Source organism: Dromiciops gliroides, chromosome 3, assembly GCF_019393635.1.
Source record: "Dromiciops gliroides isolate mDroGli1 chromosome 3, mDroGli1.pri, whole genome shotgun sequence".
Taxonomy (NCBI): domain Eukaryota; kingdom Metazoa; phylum Chordata; class Mammalia; order Microbiotheria; family Microbiotheriidae; genus Dromiciops; species Dromiciops gliroides.
Window position 1 is genome coordinate 88,269,636 of NC_057863.1, and position 21,453 is coordinate 88,291,088.

Genomic DNA, 21,453 nt, shown 5'->3' on the forward strand with positions numbered 1-21,453 from the left:
TTCTATCAACCTAGAAAAAGTTACAATACAAACTGGGGACTAGAAAATGCTTTTCTCAGAAGACCTACCTCAATAAAATAGAAGAGGCTCATGACCAGAATGATGTCTCTCCTATGTGGTGGATTTCTGCTCTCTCCAGAAATTTAGGTCATCCTTTAAGAATTTGTCATGAGAATGAACAGAGGAACACAGAGATAATCCTAGGTCCTAATATATGATGATATGGTCACAGCTTAATGAATTACTCCTTCTAGGATTATTTTTATTTTGAAAAGGAACTCTTGAAAAACCTCACCCTATCCTTCTCACTCTTCCTTTTGGAAGAAGGAAAGCAAGAATAGGAAGGGAATAGTCTTTTTGCAATCTTTTCTTATCAGATCTGATTGGAAGTATTATGTTCAGTTTGGGTATCACAATTTAATGTCATTGATGAGCTGTGATGGGTAGAGATGAGCCAATGTCATTTGAGGGGAAGCTGAATTGCTGAAGTTTAGTAGCCTGGGGAAGACTCAGGGGGGACATGACTGATAGCCCTGTTCAAGTATATGAAAGCATTTCCCGCACCTCTCTTCAAAGGGCAGAACCAGGAAGCAAATTAGGACTTGCCAGGAAAATCTTTCTAATAATGAGTGCTATCCCAAAGTGGATGGGCTATCTCGAAAGGTAGTGGAGGCTTCCTCTGGAGGTCTTCAAGTAGAGACTGGATGACCTCTTGCTAGGTATATTACAGACTCCTTTGCAGTATGGGCTGGACCAGATAGGTCTCTTCTAACCCTCACAGTGTTTCTGAAAGCAAGCTGTCAAAAGACATTTAAAGCTGTGTCCTAGGAGGCTCTAAAGGGGATTCGAAGCCCTCTTAAAGGAAGGAGCTCAGACTTGAGCGTCATTAGATCATAGACCTAGAGCTGAAAGGGGTGTTAAAAGTCATCTAGTCCAAGCTCCTCATTTTATAGAATGAGGAAACAGTACCAGAAAAGTGCAGTTTACTTGCCCAAAGTCATGGGTAGTAAGTAGCAAACCCTGCATTTGAACCTAGGTCCTTCAGCTCCAGATCACAACCCAGGGCTCTTTGTACACCATTCAGCCCCTCTCTTCCAGAAGACCTAGGCTCTGATCCCGACACCGGACACTTCATCTCCATGACTGTCGGTCATCCCGTGCCAGCAACACTGCCTTCTTCGAGGCCTGGTTCCACCCTTTCCTTCTTTAAGAAGCAGCCTTTCCCGATTACCCTTAGTGCTAGCGCCTGGGCTCTGAGATTACTCCCAGTTCGCCCTCGTAAATGGGTCGTTTGCGTGTAGTCTCCCCCATTAGGCTGAGCTCCTAAAGGGCGAGGCTGCTTTTGCTTTTCTTTGTATCTCCTGCTGCTGCTCCTAGCACCGCGCCTGGCACGCAGGACGCACTTGATACGTGCCTCTGGACGGAGTGGACCTGCCCCGCATTACCACTGTAACCTCGGGCGAACCCTTTCACTTCTCTGGGCCTCAGCTTCCCCAAGCTGAGCTATCTCTAGGGTCCAAGAATCCAGGTCCCATTCACCCTTCCCAGAACGGGCGGCCAGGCCCTTTCCCTGGGGTTTTAAGGCGACTGGGCCTAGCGTGACCTCACCCCGGTTACCCTGCGGGGTCGGTTCGGGACACTCCCCCTACACCCAGCCCCTCTTCCCGCTTCTCCTGCCGCCCCCTCTAACTCTTCGCTCCTTTTCTGGGCGGGGAGCGGAAGTGACGTCAGGCGCATAGGAAGTCCCTGCGGCCGCGGTGTTGTGCTGTGGGTAAGAGAGAGACAGCTTTAGGAGCCCGGGAGAGTGATTTTCGCCTTTCCGAGGCCGGTATCGCGCCGAGACCCCCGGGGAGAAGCAGCCGTCGCCATGTCTGACCAGGTAGGCGGCTTAGGACCTCGGCTTGGCGGGGAGTCGGGCCCACGGCCTTCGATCTCGCGGTCCCTCCGGCCCCCTCGGCTGGGGCCGGGAATGGGGGCGGGGAAGAGAGGGCACAGGAGACAGGGGAGGGGGCTGCGGGCACTGGGCGAGGAGCGAGCCAGGGCCGGCGCCGGACTCCCGAACGTCCGGGGCCAGGTTTCCCGAGGTCGGAGCCTCCTCGCCCCCTGCGAGGAGTCCGAGCACTTCCCCGTGCCCCGGGGCGCCCGAGGCACCTCGGGTCGCCGGCCCCTCGGGCCAGGTGTCAGCCGGCCCCGGAGCTTTGCCCGCCGCCCTGGCGAAGGCCCCCGGGGAGTGTCCGGGCCCCGCGGGGCCCCATCGCGCCTGGCGGCGGCCGCGGGCACCTAGGCCCCGGTTATGTAACGGGAGAGGGAGCTCGCCGCGGAGGGCGGCGGGGCCTCGAGCGCGGGGGGGCCCGGCTAAAGCGCGGATTCCCCGTCGGATGCTGGGGACGCCGCGGCGGCGGGGGCTGCAAGGTCGCCTGGGAGCCCAACAGCGCCGGCTTGTAGCCTGGCGACTGGGCCCTTGGCGGGGCCCGGCCCCGCGCCTGCCCGCGCCTCGGGCTTTCTCTCGCTTGATTTTTCATTATTTTCCAGTGGCTGGGGTGGCTGGGGATGGTGGCGGCTCCCCCGGTTCGTGAACTTTTCCTGTTTGTTACTTTCGATTGGTTCGGCGTTTGCCCGCATTATTGCACCAGCCCCGGCTCGCCCACCCCAGCCCTTTATCTAGGCATTGGCCTAGCGATGACTGATGTTCGCGTCCACCCCGGAGTAAAACAAAAGGAGAGCGACGGAGGAGCTTCCCGCGGGTTTCCGAACGCTATTATGCCCGAGACCCCCTTCCCATCCAAGCCCGGGTGAAGCAATCGAGGCTTTGAGTCCAACCAGAATCTGTGTAGAGGAGTCTTGCCCCACTTCTACGTAGTTTGCCCCGTGTTTATAGCTCATTTACAGCGCACTTGGTAATGTTGAAAGTATTCCATTAAAGTCAAATGGAGAGATTGAGTCAATTTGCTTATAGGAAAGAAAGCCCTAATTTTTTTTTTTCCTTTTCATTCAAAACACTGCGGCAGGGTTGGAATTTTAAATTTGGCAAACTTATCCACGTGTCTGTTTATTTGCCAGTTCTGTGCAGCATTGCTGTTGAGGGAAACACATTGGATTTTAGGAAATTAAGACATTTGGAAACGTTTTTTTGTTATAAAAGGCAAGCCATTATTTAGGTTAGTTCTGGATTGGTACTCAGGACATTGGTACTCAGGCTAATTCCCAAGTTGGCATCTGAATATCATTATAACATATCTCATTAAATTGTTTATTCAGTTACCAGTTAGAGAATACAGAATACATGTGAAAAAATGTTTCATCAGTCTTTTGTTTGATGCTTAAGTAGTACTTGGGAAACATGTTGCAAATGTCTTATGTAAAAGTATTTTGGGGGGAATGAGTGAACCTACAAGAATGAGTGAACCAACAATGAAACAAGCACTTACTAAGCACCTGCTATGTGCTAGGGGATTTACAAATATCTTATTTGATCCTCAAAACAACCCTGTTAACTGTCATTATTATCCTTCATTTTACAGTTTGAGGAAACTAAGGCAGACAGGTTAAATCACTTGCCCAGGATTACAGAGCTGAGAAAGAATCCTGAGATTCAGTACTGGTTTTTTGACTCTAGGTGCAGTGCTCTGTGTACTGTGACACCTTGCAGCCTCAAAATAGAAAGGAATTTTTTTAGAAAATGAAAATTACTGAATATCTTGCTCCAGAATAAAGTAGACAAGAGCTTAGAAAACTAGGAGCTAAGTTAGTAATTCTAGATTGGGAATTCAAATCTTCATCAGTTAACATTTATTAAAAGATGAAAGACCTGATTTTTTAAAAAAGGTGAACAACACTCAGAGGATTTAAAAATCAAGAGCAGGAGTCCTAAATTTTCAAGTACAGTGCCATTCAATTTATAGAATATCATATCAAAAATTCTGCATTAAGTCCCGTTGGAAGGGTATCTTTCTAAGGGACCTCTCAATTTATTATTAGTCATAATGGCAAAAACCAAGGAATAATTCTCACACTTAAACTTTAAAAAAGGTTTATTGGGCTAGCTGTCATCATAGAGAATAAATTACTTGCTTTTGGAGGTAAAGTGAAACTCCTTTATATTGAAGGTGTAAAGAAACAGGACTGACACCTATATATTGTGGATTTAGGAATCTCTAAATGATCACTAGGTAACCACTGGGGGGAAAATGCTTTCTGGGGCACTGGTATGGAAGAGTTGTCTATGATTACTATAATGGCTTTGTATGCTGTATCCCCATAAATCATCCTATCCCCTTCAATCTAAGTGTAGGATCATAAACTTGGAGCTGTATGAGAATTTTTAAAGCTCCTCTATTCCAGCCCCCACTTGATTTTACTGATGGGCCATCTGAAGTCCAGAGAGGTTAAAAGACTCGCCTAAAGGTTCCAAATAGTGAGCTGGGATCAGAACAGGGGTTATCTCCTTCCAGAGCCAGTCTCTTTCCATTACAACATTATACCTCCCCAAAGCCACCTGAAGGCCTACATTAAAGCAAAACAACACAGAAAGACACATTGAAGTGGACCTTTTATTTCTTTATTGGTAAAAGGAGGGCTTTTTGGACTTTGGCATTTCTAAGGTTCTTTTCAACTGTGATACTCTCTGAGCATCCTAGGAAAGAATGAAAAGGGGTCCAACATCAACTGTTTTGTTTCAGCACTGCTGGTTTCCAGCCGTGTATTAATTGGAACAGAATGACATTACAACAAAAAGATGTCTTGTGGAATTTGTTATATAAGAATTTTACTTGTAGTAGTTACTTTTGGGGTGAGGTATCATTGGATTTGAATCTATTTTTACAGGATTCACCTATACATCGTTAATGAACCTTCCAAAAATGAAATTTCTTTCCTCCACAAAATATTCAGGTACATTATATAATCTTTTTTTTTCTGTGGGGGTAGTAATATTCCCTACAGTGTTCTTTATAGCTGGGTAATAATTGTTTATGCTACTAATCTTAGCTGCACTAGTTTGAAGTTGGAATGAGTATGGTAAATTGATTCGTAATGAAAATTTACCAGTTATGTTTCACATATATATAGGAACACAAATATATCAGAATTTAACTGTGACTTGAGCATGTGGTTACTGAAAAAATACATTGTTGAACTCAAAACCTTTATATATAAGCTTCTTTGGGGCAAGGAAAATTTTTCATTTTTTCCTGCATGAGGCTGACTTAGGAGTTGCTGCTCTTGGAAGCTACAGATTGTAATTACAAACCAGTCTGAAGAAACCTCTAGTTAAAGTACTAGCATTTTGGAACCTGAATACAGAGGTCATTTTTATATCACTGATGTAAGAGAAAGGTGAATAGTTCATATTGGAAACCTAAGACATGAGGGAGTTTAAATATATTGTATTTTGCCAGGTGTAGCATTGATACCTCAGCTCAAATGAAATAACATGTAAAGAGCTTAGCAAACTTTAAAATGTTATTTAGTGTCAGTTATTGTTATTTTTATTACCTCCTTTTCCAGTAATAGGGAGGGTACCTAGAAAGAAATGAAATAGATTCATGATTCAGTGGGAACTCTTATGATACTTTTAAGTACTTTCTTTGTCCCCTCTGCTTTGAAGGGAGAAATTCCAAGGAAATGAAAGTGATCACAATTTAAATCTATATTTTACTTGATTAAATTAGGACTAGTGCATTAACCTTCTGATTGTTTTCTCTGCCCCAAGTCTCTTCCCATTCCACTCCATCCTCCACTCACTGGTTAAATTGATCTTTCTAAGGTTCAAGGTCAAACCATGTCACTCCCCCTATTCAATAAACTCCAGTGGTTCCCTGTCACCTCCAGGATTAGTTAAAAACAATTCTCTGTTTGGTTTTCAAAGCCCTTCATAGTCTGACCCCTTTCTGCTTTTCCATTTTCTTTGTACCTTCTCTCCTCCACAGACTCTGCAGTTCAGTGACTGACCTTGCTGTTTGGTGAACAAGACTTCCTCTTAGTATTTTCACTGGTTCTCTCTTCTCTTGGTTTCCCTTGCTTCCTTCAAGTCCCAGCTAAAATCCCACTTTATAGAAGAAGCCTTTCTCCATCTTCCTGAGTACTAGCATCTTTCCTCTGTTGATAGATAATCTCTTAATTGAGCCTATATGAAATATCGTTCGCATGGTTGTTTTCATATTTGTTTCCCCTCATTAGACTGTGAGCTTCTCAATAGCAGGGCCTTTTTTTTTTTTCTGTGGGGGTAGTAATATTCCCTATAGTGTTTTTTATAGCTGGGTAATAATTGTTACCAATTGGGCTTGGTATCTCCAGAGCTTAGCACAGTGGCACACAGCGGGGGGCTTAATGAATACTTCTTATCTGACTTATTGATACTTCATTTTATTACTGGGTATTTCAACTTTATTTACTGCGTGTTCTCTTACTGAGTATTTCAACCTTTGGAGAATCTTACATTTAATATTTAATTTTTGTTTTTTTGTTTTTTTAGTGAGGCAATTGGGGTTAACTGACTTGCCCAAAGTCATACAGCTAGTAAGTGTCAAGTGTCTGAGGCCAGATTTGAACTCAGGTCCTCCTGACTCCAGGGCCAGTGCTCTATGCACTGCACCACCTAGCTGCCCCTAATATTTAATTTTTTTTTTTTTTGGTGAGGCAATTGGGGTTAAGTGACTTGCCCAGGGTCACACAGCTAGTAAGTGTTAAGTGTCTGAGGTCGGATTTGAACTCAGGTCCTCCTGACTCCAGAGTCGGTGCTCTATTCACTGCGCCACCCAGCTGCCCCCCTAATATTTAATTTTAAGAGGTTTGTTGTTCAGTTTTGTTCAACTCTTGGTAACCCCATTTGGGGTTTTCGTGACAAAGATACTGGAGTGGTTTTGCTCTTTCCTTTTCTGGCTCATTTTACAGATGAGGAACTGAAACAAACAGGGTTAAGTGACTTGCTCAGGGTCACAAGTGTCTGAAGCCCGATTTGAACTCATGAAGATGAATCTTTCTGATTTTAAGCCTAGCGCTCTATCCACTGTGCCACCTAGTTGCCTAAGAGGCATGAGTTGTACTAATAATCTTGGTGCCTTTGGGGACTTTTTTTGTCTGTAACTGGTAGAACTGATGTTAGGTTGTTTTTTCCAGTTCTGGAAGCTGTGCAAGATTTATTGGCTAGGCCAGAATATCCCTTCTTCATTCATTCAATAAACATTGAATGCCACTAGCATAGAATCATTTTAATACTGGAATATAACATATATACAAATAGCTATAATATGTAAGTGCAAAATAGAGAAGTACATAAAGCACCCTGTGAAATCTTAGATGATGGAAAGTCATTAACAGCTTGGGTGGAAAGTATTTTAATTGGAGGTTAAAGGAGCGGTAGGAATTTAGTAGGCTCAGACAGTGTTAGAGGAGGGGAGGGATGGGAGAATGGAAAGGCATGGAGGATAAATAGCATGTGCAAAGGCATAGAGCTAACAAGGCATGTGGAGGGGTATGAAGGGAATGCCAAATAATCTAGTTGGTCTTGAGTATAGAGTGGAGTTCTATGAGACAAAACTGTAAATTAAGGTTGATTCCAGATGGTGGAGACCCTTGAATGTAAGACTAAGGTGTTTAGTTAAAAGGCAGAAGAAGTAAGCCATTGAAGGGTTTTGAACAGAAGAGTGATAGGAGCAGATCTATGCATATGGAAGATTGATTTGGCAGTGATACCAAGGAGGTACTTGGCAATACTCTAGATCAGGGATCCCCCTTGCCTGGCATAGTAGCTAAGAATGATTTTTAAATTTAATTAAATTAATTTTTTGGTAGTATTTTATTTTACAATTACATGTAAAGATTATTTTCAACATTTATTTTTGTAAGATTTTGAGTTACAAATTTTTCTCCCTCCTTCCTCTCCAAGAGAGCAAGCAGATACAGGCTATATATGTACAATCATGTTATATACATATTTCCATATAAGTCATCTTGTAAAAGAAGAATCAGAACAAAAGAGAAAAAAAACACAACAAAAAATAACAACAACAAAAAAAGTGAAAATAGTGAACTTCAATCTGCATTCACACTCCATAGTTCTTTTTCTAGATATGGAGAGCATTTTCCATCATAAGTCTTTTGGAATTGCCCTTGATCATTACGTTGCTGAGAAGAGCCAAATCCTTCACAGTCGATCATCACACAATGTTGCTATTACTGTGTACAATGTTCTCTTGGTTCTGCTCACTTCATTCAGCATCAATTCACATAAGTCTTTCCAGGTTTTTCTGAAATCCAGCTGCTCATCATTTCTTTCAGCACAATAGTATTCCATTACATTCATATACCACAACATGTTTAGCCATTCCCCAATTGACAAGAATCCTCCCAATTTCTAATTTGCCACCACAAAAAGAGCTGCTATAAATAAAATCTGATTTTATTTAAGAATATAAAAATACATTAAAAAAACATTCTTAGCTCTGTAGGGCCCAGTATATATACTCAGCTTTAGTTTTCCAACCCTTGGTCTAGATAAGTGGTGATGAGGCCTACACTAGGATGATGGTGGTGAAAATGAAGAGAATGAGGCATACATGGAGGGGGATAGTGTGAAGTAAAATTGATAGGACTTGACACCTGATTCAGTTCAGAGAGGAAAGGGTCAAAGGTTTCCAATAAGACAGACTGAGTAAATGGTGGTACTTTTTTTAATAGTTCAATTTTAAGTTAAAACCAATTACATGTAAAAATAATTTTTAACATTCATTTAAAAAAATTTTGAGTTCTAAATTTTCTCCCTCCATTCTCTCTTTCCTTCTCCGTTGAGAAGGCAAGCAGTTTGATATAGGTTATATATGCAGTCATGCAAAACCTATTTCCATATTAATCATGTTGTAAAAGACAAAAAAACCCCATGAAAAAATAAAGTTAAAAAAAAATAGCATGGTTCCATCTGCATTCCTACTTCATCACTTCTTTCTTTGGAGGTGGATAGCATTTTTTCATCATAAATCCTTTAGAATTTTGGTAAATCTTTGTATTGCAGAGACTAGCTAAGTCATCCACTGTTGATCATTGTACAGTATTACCATTACTGTGTATAGTGATCTCCTGCTTACTTCACTTTTCATCAGTTTGTGTAAATTTCCCCAAGTTTTTGATAGCCCTTTGGGTATGGTCCCAAATTGCTCTCCAGACTAGTTGGATCAGTTTACAACTCCACCAATGGTGCATTAGTGTCCCATTTCTCTCACATCCCCTCTAACATTTGCCATTTTCCTTTTCTATCATATTAGCCAGTCTTTTTATGGTGGGATTTTTTTTTATTTGTTCATTCCTCCAGGCTGCTTCCTGACTTTTACCTTTTTGTTAGGGCTGGGCTTTGTTCATTTCTGGAGGGAAGGTCTGAGCTAGTCCTTTTGCTGCTTTCTTGGGATAATGAGTGTTGTGTCATTCCGGAATCTCAAGCCACAGTTTGGCTGGGAACCTGAAAGCTTTCTGTGCTCCTAAAGTATTTTGATCCAGGGCAAAGTTTGATCACTCCCCCTGACCTCATCCAGAGCTCTGCAAGTTCCTGACCTGTGTTTGGGTTTGTACAATATTAGACTGCTGTTAAAACCTTAACCCTGGCCTATCAGCCAGCTGAGAAACTACTAGTTCAGTGTGACCGAACTGTAAGCTTGTGTTTAGATTCCTGTCTTGGTTATTCTTCTGCAGGCTTCAGGCTTCTAAAAACTGGAACTGAGACCCTGTCCTGCTCTCAGAGTCCAAGTTACATGGTTGCTCTTTTTTTTTTTTTTAAGTGAGGCAATTGGGGTTAAGTGACTTGCCCAGGGTCACACAGCTAGCTAGTAAGTGTTAAGTGTCTGAGGCCGGATTTGAACTCAGGTACTCCTGACTCCAGGGCTGGTGCTCTATCCACTGCGCCACCTAGCTGCCCCTGCTCTTTGTTTTTAAGCTTATTTTTTTCTTCTGCCACTGTTCTTTACTTTTGGGTGCAGTTCCCTCCTCAGGCTGACCTAGGTACGTAAACCCACTGGATAGTGGATGACAGAGTTCCCAGATGGCACCTACAATTGTCTTGATGACCTGCTATGGATCTGGGACTTCTTTTGCCAGGGTCCATAGACTTCTCTGGGTATCTTCTCTATGCAGGCTCCAGCTAGAAAAGTGACTCATTGATTTGGATTTCTCCATCAGGGTTTGGACTGGTGTGTTTTCTAAATCTGTTTGGATGAGTTGGGGGAGGGACAAGGAGGTGTTTGTAATAATTGTTTTCTGCTACTCTCCCATCTTGACTCTACCTCAGTCTTTATTTTCTACTGCACACTGCTGCCACTGCAGTGGTGAATACCTTCAGTGAATATATATTTCCTGGTTTTTGCTTTTCTTAATAAAAATCAGAGATCATTGAACAAAGTTATCTCCTAACTGGGTCCTCTAGTCTCTCAACTTGCCACGATCTCATTAACTCCCATAGATTCAACTGCACTGAGCAAAGTGCCTGGCACATAAATGCTTCTTGACTTACCTTTATGCAGATGTCACCAGGTCTGCATATTTATCCTTAGTCTCTTCCTCCCTTGAGTTTCAGTCCTGCTTCACCTTACCAACTGCTTATGGAGCACTTCAGACTGGACGTCTGCATAGGCACCTCCAGAACGATATTTACTGTTTTTTATAACTAAACTCTACCTTTTCTTCCCTATTTCTATCAAGAGTACCACCCTTCTTCCAGTCACCTTGGTTTATGTACTTGGAATCATCCTTGACTCTTCACTCTCCAACACCTCATCTCCGGTCAGTTGCTTGTCGTGTTCTCTCAGTTCTATTTTTGCAACATCTCTTGGATCCATGCCCTTTTCTTTGTCTTTTTCTTTGCCATTGCCCTGCTTCAAGCCCTTGATGCCTCAAGGTCCACGGCGTAGCAGCCTCTTATTTGGCCTCCTCAGGTTGGGTCTCTCCCCACTCCATCCAGACCAGCCTCGACACAATTGCCAAAGAGATTCTCCTAAAGCACAGGTTGGATCTTGGGGGCACTTTTGCTTATTGAGCTCCAGTGGCTCTGGGGTCCCATTCAGACTTTGCAGCCTGGCTTCAGCCAGCCCTTTCTGTTTTATTGTACATTACTATCTTGCACATGTACTTCAGTGAAACTGGATTATTTAAGTCACACACTCCTGGTTTTCTACACCTCTATGCCTTTGAACAGGGTGTCCTTCATGCCTGGAATTCACTTCTTCCTTCCAGCTGCCTTTTAGCAGACAATATGAATAATTATTATTCAAAGCTCATCTCATGACATTTCCTATCCTAGGAGGCCTCTCCTAATCCTCCCTAATTGCTGGTGTACTCTCCCTTGGAAAGTACTTTGTTTTTATTTTCTATATCTGCGTATTTATTGTTTCCTACTGTCATGAATGTAAGCTCCTTGATGACAGAGACTGTTATACTTGTATCCTAGGTGTCCATTGCATGGTACTTGGCACACAAAAAAGCACAACTGGTTGAATTGAATTGCATTGAATGACCGAATATAGTGTAGAGCCGTGGTGTCCGCTTCCATGGCTGGTAACTGAATGGGATCTTGAAGTCAGGAGAGGAGGATGGAGGTGGTAGGGAGTTCTGTCAAAGTTCCTGTCTGAATAAAAAGTGGTGATCCCATCTCCTGGGCAGGTTGAACTTGTATTTGATGTCAGTTGAGTAGTCTTACTCCAAGAAAAATGGCGACGCCTACACAGAAGATTCCTAAATCACTTTTTGTAGAGCAAGCAAACACTCAGTTTCTAGCCCTTGAGTCCTCAGAAGCCCCAGTCCCCCTATTCCTTTGTTATCTGGAGGCTAAGAAAGGGAGTTAAGGGAGAACTAGTTTCTTTACATTTCAGTGAATATTAGGATTGGAGGCAGCTAAGTGACTCAGGGGATAGAGGGCTGGGCCTGGAATCAGAAAGACCTGAGTTCTAATTTGGCCGCAAATATCTAGTAGCTGTGTGAACCTCAGCAAGTCACTTAACCTTTGTTTGTCTTATTCCACTGGAGAAGGAAATGGCAAACTATTCCAGTATCTTTGCCAAGAAAACAACATGGATATTATGGGCCACAGGGTCCCAAAGAGTCAGATTAAACAGTAACATAGAAGATTAGAGTTAGTTTGTAGGAAATAGACTTCAAGAATTTTTGTAACTTTAATTTTCTGTGGGGGGCTACTTTAAACTCCTGCTTCCTTGTTTTGTAACCAATAAAAACACTTGGGGGTGAAAATCCTGTTACTTATTGGGAGGGGTGGCAGAGTTAGGAATCTGTCTTCCATTTCCATGTGAACCTTGGGAGGAGAATTAGCCAGGTGGACAAGTGAGAGGGTATGGCAGGGAACCAGGGAGCACAGGTGTGACAATCTGGGGTCCTGTAGGAGGAAAGAAAGTACAGCATGGGGAGCTGGCCCAGGATGAAAAGTGATTCCAGGGGGCAAATACTGATCGACAGGGAGGGCTCCATGTATCTGTCCACCTTAGAATCCAGCGAGGAGACTTGATGTTATAAGGCAGAGCGATAAAAGAACTAGTAAGGAAGAAGCACGCTACACACCAGTTAATAAAATATATTCTGAGTGGTCAGAATAGATGCCATGAAATCCATGTTCTATAATTCATGTACTTTGCTCATTTTTGAAGCTCTTTGGCCAGAACTCAGACCATTTAAACTTGAAAGCTTGTAGCAAGTAAGAGAAGGGTGAGGACTGCATATACTGATAGTAAGGAAGGGGAGAGAAAAACTATAAAAAGCAAAAAACACAGCAGTCTGGATTAATTTACTATAGTTTAGGAATATACGACTTTAAATACGTAAAAATAGATTCCAAGGGCATCAACATGTTACAAATGACAAAATGATACAATTATACTAGGTTTATGATGTGCAGCTAGGTGGTACAGTAGACAGAGTCCAGACTTGGAGTCAGGAAACTATCTTCTTGAGTTCAAATTTGACCTCAGACACTTAGTAGCTATGTGACCGTGGGCAAGTCACTTAACCCTCTGCCTCAGTTTCCTCATCTATAACATGAACTAGAGAAGGAAATGGCAAACCCCTCCATTATTTTTGCCAAGAAAACTCCAAATTGTATAACTTGTTCTCCTTTTCCTGTTCACTTCATTTTGTGTTATTTCCTATTTCCTAGGATTCTTTGACGTTATCTCTTATCATTTCTTGTAGTGTAGTAATATTCCATTATATTCCTATACCACAATTTGCTCATCCATCCTCCAAATATTGGGTATCACCTTAGTTTCCAGTTAACTTTTTAAAATTTTCTTTAAATCCTTCCTTTGAAAGTTTTGTTCTTATTCTTCCTTTTCCAGTATTCTCTTCCTTTCTCTTCCAGTTTCCCTGCAGAGTTTGATGTATGTGTGTTTGTCGATAATCATTTATTAAGTGCTTACTATTTGCCAGGCACTGTGCTCATTTCTGGGAATACATAGAAAAGTATATGTGATCTTCATTGGTCTAGACAATGCCTTACCTGATGCAGATCACAGCCCTTTGATGCCTGCGCATCTTATGTCATTCTTGTCTGTGTCCTCCTGTATGTTTGATTTAGCAAGTTCATCTACCTAACTGGAGGTCTTCCAGGGGAGAACTCGGACTGTCCACCCACGTAACTGGTTTTCATAAAGCTGTATAATCTGCAAATAAAACATAAACCCTAATTTCAACTGCATTTATGTTGAAGTTCAACACACATCCCCAAATCATTAGAGTAGAGCCACTCTGACACTAACAAATTAATGAACAATCATTAAGTGCCACTTTGTACCTGGCACTGTACTAGGTGCTGAGACTTCAGATACATAAGTGAGACAGTCCCTGCCCTCAAGGAGCTTACATTCATTCTAGTCAATCAGTAAACATTTATTAAACACCTACAATGTGCCAGGTACTTTGCTAAGTACTAGGGAGAAAAAAAGAAGCAAAAGACAATCTCTGCCCTCAAGGAGCTCACAATCTAAGCAAACAAATATGTATAAGCAACTATATAGAAGATAAATAGGAAATAACAAACAGAAGGAAGGCAGTAGAATTAAGAAAGATTGGGGAAAGCTTCCTATAGAAGTTGAGATTTTTTGCTGGAACTTGAAGCCAGAAAAGCAAGGAGAGATAGCTTTCCAGGTATGGGGGACAGCCGGACAAAATATCTGGAAGCAAGAGATGAAGTATCTTGTTCAAGGAACAGTAAGGAACAGTGTCACTAATTCAGAGAGAGTGTGTGGGATGGTATATGATGTAAGAAGACTGGAAAGATAGGAGTGGCAGGGGCAGGTTATAAAGGTCCCGTCTTCCCCATTTTTTTTTGGCAGGGCAATGTGGGTTAAGTGACTTGGGCCAGGGTCACACAGCTAGTAAGTGTCAAGTGTCTTAAAGCTAGATTTGAACTCAGGTCCTCCTGAATCCAGGGCAGATGCTTTATCCACTGTGCCACCTAGCTGCCCTTATAAAGGACTTTGAATAACAGATGATTTTTTAAAAAAATTTGATCCTGGAGGTGATAGTGAACCGCTGTAGTTTATTGAATATGGTTGTACTTTTTGTGAGTGTGTGCATGTGTGTTTTCATTCCTCCATTTCTGGTTCAAATGAATGAGCCCACTCTTTCCACCCCTTCATGTTTTTGTATGCTCTTATTCTTAGGAACCCTGATTGTGAGAAATGGTAAGTTCCACTCTCCTTCTTCCTTTCTACAATAGAGTAATCTTTTTACCCTCCTTTTTTCTTTAAAACAGACCAATTCATCTTCAGGTCCTCTTTTTTAAATTAACTCCCTCAAAACCTTTTGAAGACATTCAGAATCTAGAGGGACCCTTGTTTCTTCTCCCTCTATTGGAATGTTAGCCCTTCCTTTGTCATCATACAGCCTTAAAAATTGCTCAAGTAAATTTACCCTTTTAAGTTCTCTTGAATTTATATTTATGTTTCAAAATTCCTACTCCACTTTGGGCTTTTTATCAGGAGTACTTGGAAGTCTTCTTTTTCTATTAACAACCTATTTTCCCCCCTATTGAATTATACTCATCATTGCATGGCAAGTTTTCTTCAGTGTTAGCCTTTGTCTTTTGGAATATGGTATTTTATGATCCCCTTTTTATAATAGTAAAAGTTGCTAGATCTTTTGTGTTACCATGGATCCTTGGTACTTTAACTCAACTCTTTCTAGCTGCTTTCTATTTTTTCTTTAATTTTGAAACACTGGATTTTGGCTATGATGTTCCTCAGACACTTCCTTTTGTGGTTTCAGGAGGTGATTAGATTCTTTATTACTTAACCCTCTTGTCTTTTCCTCAACCCTCCCTTTTTCCCCCTTTCCTTTCTCTTTTCCCTTTATATTTTCAGTGTTTTGATTTTGTTCTGATATTTCTTTCAGTCTCATGGCATCATTGAATTCTGTTTGGTCTATTCTAGTTTTCATGGAGTTTATTACTTGAATAAGGTTTATATAACACTTTCTGTTCTAAGTGATTTTCTCCTAATTCTCCTACAGAAATTTTACTTCATTAAAAAAAAAGTCTCTTTACTTTCTAGGTCCTTTTTTACATTGTGGAAAATCTGTTTTTGGAAATCTGTTTTTTCTTCTAGTTTCTGCTTGCAGTTGTTATAAAGTTAATCCTTTTCTTCTAGATTTGATTTTTGGTTATCTGGTTCTCTTAAAATTTATAATACTCCCTATCTTGTGTTTACTTATCTCTCTGGCTACAACCAGACCCCCTCTTCATTTATGTGCTTTTGGTTGGGTTGATCAGGCCTGCTTGGTCACATGGATTCTGACACTGACCTCTACCCGCCAGAGTTTGGCTTCCCCTGAATATTTGAGGTTCAGAGATAAGTGTTAGATTTTCAGGTACCTCTGGCATTTCAGGACATGAATGCTAGTCCCTGAGTGTTGTTGACATGAATGCTTGTCCCTGTACTGGTTGCTCCTGTCACTTTCAGAATACCTACTGATGGGTTTCTGAACTTCCAAGGGCTTTGCCAGAATAGACACTTGTTTATTGGGCTGTTTTTTTGGTTGTGGTAGGGGACTGCATTTGTTTGAGCTAGGGTGGGGTTTTCCAGTATCCCCCTTTCAATATCGCCACTGGCTTGCCATTGGGCCTCTGGCCGATGTTTTATGTAGTTCTGGAGTGGAAAAAGTTATTTAATGTAGTTTCACATTGAATTTCTTGACCATTATGGGATCTGGTGTGATTTTTAGGTTTTTGCTAGAGTGGGCCTGCCTGTCTCTGTGTAGGCCAGAAGTCCTATATGTTGAATATTTTTGGAGATAAAGTACTACATAAATGCCAAATTTTTTTCACAAACAAAATAAATGCAGCTAAAAATTAGAAGGAAGCAATTAACTGGGATAAGAAAATCTTGCAAGTTTATTTTATAAAACTCATATCCAGGATATATATGGAATTGGTTTAAGCATCTCTAAAAGATAAATTGTTGAAAGGTAAAAAACAGCTGATTTTCAAAGAAAGAATTCAAGCTATCAGTAACCATCTGAAAAAAAATCCACATCACTCATAATGAATTACAAATTAAAGTTTCTCTGAGGTTCTACTTCATATCCATCAGATTGGCAAAAATGACAAAAAGGAAAAGTGTTAATTGTTGAAATTTGTTAATTGTAGGGAAATAGGGACACATACAATATTGGTGGAGCTGTGAATTTATTCAACCATTCTGCGAAACAATTTGGAATTGTGCCCCAAAAGTCACTAAACTGCTTGATACCCAGAAATGTAGAAGCAAGAGGAAAAGAACATATATATATATATATATAGTATGCAGAAAAATAATTTGTAGTAGCTACTTTTGTTATACCACTGAACAGGAAACTAAGGGAGTACCCATCACCTGGGAAATGGCTGAACAAATTATGGTGTGTGGATGTAATAGAGTATTATTGTGTTGTAAGAAATGATGAAAGGACCATTTTCAGCCAAATCTGGAAAGTCATGTATGAATTGATGCAGAGTGGAGTGAGTAGATCTGGTAAAACAATTTATACAACAGTAACAGACAAACTTTGATCAACTGTGCTTCTTGTTTGTCCTTTGTTCTCGAAGAGGACGGTGACAGATGTCATGACTTGCAGTGAATTGGATTTAAGTGAGGGAGGGCTGTGCAAGGTCACCAACCTCACTCTCCTTCAGAGCCATCGGGTCCAGTGGCAAGATATACATCAGGATGACTGGAGATGGCCTTGGATGTTTAAGGCAATTGGGATTAAGTGACTTGCCCAGAGTCACACAGTTACTAAGTGTCTGAGGTGAGGCTTGAACTCAGATTCTCCCAACTTCAGGGCCTGTGCTCTATCTACTGTGTTACCTAGTTGTCCCTAAACTGTGCTACCAACTTCCTGCCTGAAGAGGTGATACACTTAATGCAAAATGAGACTTACTATTGGACATGGCCACTGTGGAAATTGCTTTGTTTGATTGCACTTATTTGTAAAAGGGTTTCTTTTCTCCACTCCCTCTCTCCTCCATTGGAGTAGGAATCCCTTCCTACTATAGATCTATGTTCTATTAAAACATTCATTTTCCTAAGCATTCTTTTGAGTTAGGATGTCCATATAGAGACTTGACCAAAATGTGACTAAACTCAACGTTGAGCTATCATGATTTTTTGGGTTATAGATAGGAAATTGAAATTGTTCATTTCATAATGGCCTTTAATTGTTATATATGTTAATTATTTTGAGACTCTTTTTGGAATATTAAAATTTAAGACTTGATGGTTAATATAATTGATTTTTACTATGTTTAATCACATTAGGACATATTTTAAATTCTATAATGATGTAGATATTGTAAAATATTAGCATTATTACAAATTTGGTAAAATAAGAACTTTGTTAATATCTTTAGTTTTTTCATCAGCTACATTTCCCATCCTTCCTAGGTAGCAGCTCTTATAACAAAGAAGAACAAAGAAGAAAAATCAGTTCAGCAAACCTAACGTGATCATACCTCTGCTTTTGCATGGTTGTTTTGGCAATAATTTTGATTATACATCAACGTTTATTAAGGATATTTGATGTTATATGGGTATTTAGATAGATTCTATACAAGAATTACCTTACTTGGAAGGTCAGCACCTTTGTTAAAAGACTTGTCTGCTAAAAGGACAAAACATTCTTTTTAAGGAGCTAGGAAAGACCTTGGAGATCATTTAGTACAATCCTTTCATTTTATAGATAATGTAATTAAGGCCCAGAGAGGTTAAAGGTCATATTGCTTGTTAGTGCTAGAATTAAGCTTAGAACTCAGTCTTCTAACTCATTCTAGGGCCTTTTTGAGACACTGTGGTCAATACATCTTTTTTTTTTTTAAAAACAACAACACTTTATTGATGCTTTTTAAAAATCACTGTCACTTTCCAATTCTCCCATCCCACCTTAACCTCCCCAAGAAGATTTCAGCTACAAATTAGGATAGTTAAGCAAAAAACAAAACAAAGAACCCCCCCCCCCAAAAAAACCCAAACCATAATACATTGGAGTTTTCTTTTCTGTTGAGAGGTGAGAAACATGTTTACATGCCTTATTAAGTCATGTATGCTGTCATGCAAACATTGTCATGTTTACATGTCTTATTAAGTCATACTTGGTTACTGATCAGAGTTCTGAAATCTTTCAATGTTAAATTAATAAAAAAGCATTTATTAAATACTTACTACATGTGAAACACTTGCTAAGTGTTAAGGATACAGAGTAAAAGTAAGATAGTTCCTTTTGTCAAGAAGTTTCCATATCAGCAAAAACTTGTTAGTTTGGGTGGTTGTACAGATTTTTTTTTAAATTATAAAAGTATTTTATTATTTTCCAGTTACATGTAGAGATAGTTTTCAAAATTTGTTCTTGTAAGATTTCTAGTTTCAAATTTTTTCCCTCCCCCCCAAGACAGCAAGTAATCTGATATAGGTTATATATGTATAATGACATTAAATATATTTCTTGCATTAGTCATGTTATAAGAGAAGAATCAGGGCAAAAAGGAAAAACCTCAAAAAAGAAAAACAACAGCACCAAAACCAAAAGAAATGCTATCGTTCAATCTGCATCCATATTCCACAGTTCCTTTTTTTTTTTCCTGGATTTGGAGAGCCTTTTCCATCATGAGTCCTTTGGAACTGTCTTGTACCATTGTATTGCTGAGAAGAATCAAGTCTATTACATAATGTTGATGATACTGTGTGGTTGTACAGAATTTGGAAATAATTATTGTTATACTGAATGGCAAGAGAATGTTATTATATCATAATAGTTTATTAAACAACAAATGAAACCGGAGGTCCATAATATGTTGTAATGCATTCTTGGTTGTGTGAACATGGGTTCTATAATGACTATAATAACCTGTCAGAGTTACACAACTACTAGCCAATAGAAAGGGAAAATTATTTGGACATTGGAAAACTGAGTTGGATGGAGTGATGAACTGAGAGAGCAGAATATTTTTTCTGACTTAAAACTTTAAAGCTACAAGATGGATTATCCAGGAAGTGGATCAGAAAACTTATTAATAAAAGCTTTTAAAAAACTCCCAACATTGTAAATTCTACTAATGTACTTGACCCATTGATGTCTGCCTTTATTACAATCAGTGCTGACTCCCCAAAATCTTGCTCCATGACATGGAGGTGTCCCTGGATTTTTGAAGGCTCCGGGAAGGTCTACCATGCTGGAAAGGAGATTCTGGGAACAGAATGAGTCTTTTCCAAGAACCAGCCTAGTAAATCATAGAGATGCTTATTACCAATAGGCTGGCTGCCTGGTGATGGAATTTCTTTGGCCGTGGCAACCCATGAAACAAACAAAACAAAGACAAGACAAAAAATGAGCCTTAGTCCTGTATTATCCCCCCTCTGCTTATTCAGTGATGGTGGCAGATTAAGTACAAAATGATGGTGGCGGGAAAGGATGAAGAAGGTACTAAGAATCACACAGTTGTAGACAGTCAAGCTTTAATTAGACTGTTGGCACTCTAAATGGGAGATCCTTGTTACAGTGATCAACAAGTGGACATATTTACTGGAGGAGCTAAATAATATTAAATCTGAACAAAAATGAAAGTTGCAGCAAATTGAACTATGGCTCACAGATACTCCCCCCCCCCCCCCGCCCCTCTTCTCTGGCAATGAGGGTTAAGTGACTTGCCCAGAGTCACACAGCTAGTCAAGTGTCTGAGGCTGGATTTGAACTCAGGTCCTCCTGAATCCAGGGCTGATGCTTTATCCACTGCGCCACCTAGCTGCCCTACAGATACTCTTTTGATAGACAAAGAAAGAAGTTGCCCGAGTATATTTTATCATGAACCCCAAAGCTACAAGAAATATTTAATGTGATATTTAGTCTTCACCTACTGCAGTACTAATGATAAACTACCAGGAAAATAATTGCAGCCTATGTAACAACATTGGTTACTGAGGGTGAAGTGGTAAAGAGCTGTTATGAAGAATTTGATAAATCCCTCCCTATCAAATCAATATACCCATGGTCACTTCCGTGCAAATGGAGGAAAAGTTGAAGATGGAGAAAAATACATGAAAATATCTGATTCAGGAGAAAGAAATTAGGCTACAAAGACTTGTAGATCATACAGAAGTCCCATGCCTCTAACCACCATCACTTTATTAAAAAAAAAAAATTGGTAGGTGCTAATCATGGAGAGCACCAAATAATACTCACTATATTTTAACAGATAGGAAAAGACTTATGGATGTGGGATTTATCCCGAAGTCACCTGTCTTGTGTATAGTCACACTATTGGCTCATTAGAATTAAATTAGAATCTCAAATGTAAAAGAAAAAGGAAAATGAAAATTTAATCTCAAATTATTTAAATAAATTATTAAAAATAATCACAGTGCTTGGTGCATAGTAGGTACTTAATAAATGCATGCTGACAGACTTTTGACAACACACATGTCATTAGCACTGACTTAATTTCATCTAAAACAGGAGTCAAAATCCAGCCTTTCATCTTTTTTTTTTTTTTGGTAAGGCCCTTGAGCTAAAAATAACTTCATTTAAAAAAGGAAAGCCATTTTTTCCTCTCACAAATTAATGTAAATTAATTGCAAGAAAGTAAGCAAAAAAGTACAGAAAGTGCTCTAGCAAACATTTGACTCCTTTTCCAAATAGATGATCACTAAAGGCAACACTGAGTAAGAGTATATGTGTCTACAAAAATCTTACTTAGAAGGATGATGGATGAATATGAATGGGATCATCTCAAAGCAGAGAAGTTTGGCAAGAAAGCTTTGCTAACTAAGCAAATTCATCCCAGATATATTCAAGAATGAAAATAGAGTACTACATATAGAAGAAAAGTGGAAAATATTTGCAAAAATTATTGTAACTCCATGAAGGATAGTGGAACTATCACACTTGGAGCCTAATATCATAATCTCTGAGGTACCTGCAGAAGGAGAGGTGGCACAAAGGAGA

General features: G+C 40.2%; 1 protein-coding gene across 1 annotated transcript in view; it reads left to right on the plus strand.

Moving 5' to 3' along the window:
• Window positions 1–1,718: 1,718 nt before the first annotated feature.
• The window catches only part of SUMO1 (small ubiquitin like modifier 1), a 38,517-nt gene continuing 18,782 nt past the window's right edge, over window positions 1,719–21,453 (plus strand). The window contains exon 1 of the mRNA XM_043996184.1: window positions 1,719–1,879. Coding sequence (XP_043852119.1) covers window positions 1,868–1,879 — 12 coding nt within the window. The 5' untranslated portion in view covers window positions 1,719–1,867. The remainder of the gene's footprint in view (window positions 1,880–21,453) is intronic.